At 37.6% G+C, this 4,247-nt stretch overlaps 1 protein-coding gene across 1 annotated transcript; it reads left to right on the top strand.

Moving 5' to 3' along the window:
• LOC118433563 (Golgi-associated plant pathogenesis-related protein 1-like) lies at nucleotides 1–980 on the top strand. Its single transcript, XM_035845565.1, has 2 exons — nucleotides 1–205; nucleotides 471–980. Exons 1-2 carry the CDS (start codon nucleotides 5–7, stop codon nucleotides 840–842), a joined length of 573 nt encoding a protein of 190 aa, XP_035701458.1. The 5' UTR covers nucleotides 1–4; the 3' UTR covers nucleotides 843–980.
• Nucleotides 981–4,247: the final 3,267 nt, after the last annotated feature.

The raw sequence follows: 4,247 nt of genomic DNA, 5'->3' as shown, positions 1-4,247 counted from the left end.
CATCATGCAACCAATTTTACTTTCGTTCGCCGTTCTAGCCTTGGTAGGAGGTAGCTTGGCCGTAAAACCATTCATTTTGGAAAGGTGCAGCGGTGCGAAACCTGGTATCCCGGTCGACATCGTGGCCCAAAGAGGAGCTGCTTTATTCTATAGTAACGACTACCGAAGGAGACATGGGGCCCTACCACTCACCGTTGACCCCACGGTAAGACCGAAATTTCCGTTAAAAACTACCCCAAAAAATTTAGAAAAGCCCACTCTTAGAAATCCAGTATCAAAATAATACCAAGCCTTCATGTACATACGTATCACTCTACCAAAGTAGTCGGTGTATTAATAGCTCGACATTAAAGTCTTACCATATCAGTACCAAATTTTTACGGACCGTTATAATTTTAATACCAAGGGGTACCAACTTTAACACCGAGAAATCAATACCCTTCTGATACCCAGTTTATTATTTCACCCAGCTTGAAGCCGAAGCTCAAAAACAAGCCGACTACATGGCATCCACCGGAACCATCGTTGGTGGTTGGGTGAATGGAGAAAATATAGCCAGGATTCCCTGCGATGATGCAACCCAACAGAAGTATCCCACAGAAGCCACAATTCCGGGTGCCGTTTTTCGCTGGTATGGACAAATGATCCCATTCCGCTGTCCAAATCCGGCCCGTTCTCTCGCCAGTTTTGCCGGAATTGTTTGGAAAGCGACGGAGAAAGTGGGATTCGGCGCCGCGGTCCGGTCTGACGGATTCATTTTCGTCGTGGCAAAGTATTCTCCACCGTTTAGTGGAGATCCTGCTGCAAAGATGCAAAATGTCCAGTGTGAAGAAGTCGCCTAATTTTATGCAACGAAACGAATTTCATGAAAAATTTCATATCAGGAAAAAACTAAATGTATGTTTATGGATTTATCCGTAATGTAAATGTCTAAGTGTGTTCTAGTTGCGTGTCTGATTGTGAATAAATCTTACTGAAATGCAAACATAAACTTTATTTAAGATATGCATATTCTGTTGCATTCGTTACTTTGGCAAATTTAATTAGATGTCAAGATCCTGTATTTGAAATGATTCAGAATTATTTTATACGTACGAATGGTGCAGAATAGACGAATAAAATAGATACACAATTATGGCATAATTCTGCATTAATCTTGCTTAATAGGCCGACTGAAGATGTACATAATTGTGATATAATTTTGCACTAATGGTGCGGAATAATGGGATAAAATAGATACACAATTTTGGTATAATTTTGCAGGAATGATGCAGAATAAGCGGACACAATATATACATGATTGTGATATAATTTTGCACCACTGGAGGAAAATAAACGAGGGAAAACAAACCATAATCTTTACATGAAATATTGGCAAATTCGTAGTAAAAATTATGGTTATTTTTTTTCGGTTCTTCTGCACGTTTGGTGCGTTTCGCATCTGTTCTCCCAATTGTTTGGCACCATTTTGAGTCACGGATTGTTCGATACCAGTGATGCTAATTAGTTGGTCACAAATGCCAATAACTCGCTTTAATTATCATCAATTCAAGCAAAAGAGTCGTTAACAGACAGACGGACGGACAAGAGGAATTCAATAGTACCTGAGTCAGGTACTATTACCTAACACCGTCCACTTAATTGGGGCGGATTTCGGATTCCTAATCCGCGGATTTCGGATCGGATTTTGTCGGATCGGATTGCCACTCCTATACCTGACTGTGGATTTTATGTAGATGTATGTATGCAGTGGTACCGGTGCTGGTAATGATGACAGCGCGCTGTCACGAGGCCGCGTGACAAATTAGCGTAAAAAATATAGTAAGGTACTGCTTGAGCGAGCTCGAATATAACTAATCTAGCTGATATAGATTTTTATGATACAACGGATTCGTCAAATAAATTGAAACTGAATCGGAATTTTGTAAATAATTAGGAATTTTAAAATGAATCCGTTACTATTTGATTCGGAATTTTGTAAACAAAGCGAAATTTTATTAATTTACTCGAAATTTAGATATTTCAAAAAGTCGTTAATACATAATTCAAGAAAGGTTGTTAATAATGCATCCACTTGTTAATATTACCCAGTTGGATGTTATGGTATTGGTTATTGAGCCAGGTAGGAGTACGAACTATTTACTTGATTATGGGCGATATAATTAGTTAGATTTCATTAATTGCTTTTGAAAACAAACTTTTTGACCTAACTAACTAACCAGGTTGATATGATTTGTTGAAATTTAGAATTAAATGACATTTTTCGCCAGCAACTTATATGCATAATTATTTTTTACGTCCACAAAAACAAATTGAATGATCGTCTGTCCTACATAAATAGATATACAGTTCGCGCCACAAATAACCGACCAAGATTTTCCATAAGACTCCATGCTATGGAGTCTTATGGGGTTACCAATACTCATAAACACTTAGCATTCCGCAATTTTTGTGCATAATTTAATGCACTTTAAGGTTTTATGAAGATTGGGCTCACAAAAAAATTTTAAGAAAGAAATTGCGGTAAAGCTTAAAAAAGGTGAAATTCAGTCGGCCGAAAATATCTGACCAGATTTACGAATTTTAGTGTTTTGTTTGTTTGTTTGTTAATCCTTTATTCACGTGTCAACAGAGATCAATTCATAACAAATTGGTTTACACACCATGATACAAATAGCAATAAAAATCTTTTAAGCAGCTAATCTACACTGCGCTTCATAAGTGGTCGCCAAAGTTCTTGCAGTGACTTTGACCTCCTCTATTCCGACAATGACATGGAATATTTTAATTATTATTTTTGCCTTTTGAAGTTAAATTAGTTGGCAAAAATCTGCAAAAAAAGTTTTCATAAAACATTGAAAATACCATGTTGGGAAACGAAAAGCTGCCAAAATGGGAAAACGGGGTGGTCAAAAGTCATCGCCAAAATCCATTTTTTCTGCACTACTTTTGGAAATATTACTGGTAAGTCAATTATTTCTTTTATTACTAAAAGTCTATACTCTTTGAGCCATTTAGGTCAAATAAACTCCTAAAAATTGTGTAATGTTGTCACCAAGAAAGTGGTTGGAATTGAGGTGCGCGACCCCATTATGCAGCATTACGAACACGTCGAAAACGGTCAATAAACGCAGCTGATATGGTCAAATTGCTTCAAAAAAGTATCAGGGATATAATTGCGAGGTAAAAATGACTATTATCCATTGCAGATAAAGGACGACAAGGAAGACCAGCACTAATTACCGAGCGTGAGGAGAAATCATTGGAAGAAAAGCGTTAACCAACTTCATAATTTCGACAAGTTGAGTTTTGGAAGAGACTGAAAATGGCTCTGGGAGGTCAGCAAGTCCTCCAACTATCGCCATGGTCTTGAAAAACGGAGGCCGAAAAAGATCCGGAACCACTCAGGAGCATTGGACTTCAAAACTCAATCAAAGAAAGAGGCTTAAATTTTGTGGCATTATCTAAGCAAGGACCTGAAATTTTGGGATTCACTTTTTGGTTAATTTTAGTTTTCCCCTCACCCAGAAACGTTAACCTTCCTTTGATCGGACCATAAAATTGAATTGTGAGGTTTCTGGTCCTTGTTTTCTTGCGTCAGCAAATTCAAGCCTTTTTCTTTGATTGCGATTTGAAGTCCAATGCTTCTGTATGGTTCCGGATTTTCTCATACCTTCAATTTTCAAGACCACAGCGATAGTGTAAGGACTTGCTGACCTCCCAGAGTCATTTTCAACCTCGGTCAAAACTTAACTGGTCGAAATTGTGGAGTTGGTTAACACTTTTCTTCCAATGATTTTTCCTCACCCTCGGTAATGATTGATGGTCTTCCTTGTCGTCCTTTATCTACAATGGATAATATCCATTTTTACCTCGCAATTATATCCCTGATACTTTTTTGAAGCAATTTGACCATATCCGCTGCGTTTATTGACCGTTTTCGACGTGTTCGTAATGCTGCATAATGGGGTCGCGCACCTCAATTCCAGCCACTTTCTTGGTGACAACATTACATAATTTTTAGGAGTTTATTTGACCTAAATAGCTCAAAGAGTATAGACTTTTAGTAATAAAAGAGATAATTAACCTAGCAGCAATTATTCCAAAAGTAGTGCAGAAAAATCGGATTTTGGCGATGACTTTTGACCACCCCGTTTTGCCATTTTGGCAGCTTTTCGTTTCCCAACATGGTATTTTCAAAGTTTTATAAAAACTTTTTTTGCAGATATTTGCCAACTAATTTTACT

Source organism: Folsomia candida, unplaced genomic scaffold, assembly GCF_002217175.1.
Source record: "Folsomia candida strain VU population unplaced genomic scaffold, ASM221717v1 Fcan01_Sc058, whole genome shotgun sequence".
In the NCBI taxonomy this organism is placed as follows: domain Eukaryota; kingdom Metazoa; phylum Arthropoda; class Collembola; order Entomobryomorpha; family Isotomidae; genus Folsomia; species Folsomia candida.
Note: the sequence above shows the minus strand (reverse complement) of the source record. Positions and strands in the feature narration are given on the sequence as shown.

Bases quoted from the DNA above. Each gene is read 5' to 3' on its own strand.
- LOC118433563 (XM_035845565.1), top strand. From the start codon at position 5: ATGCAACCAATTTTACTTTCGTTCGCCGTTCTAGCCTTGGTAGGAGGT. The intron at 206-470 runs GTAAGACCGAAA...TATTTCACCCAG, and splicing joins CACTCACCGTTGACCCCACG to CTTGAAGCCGAAGCTCAAAA.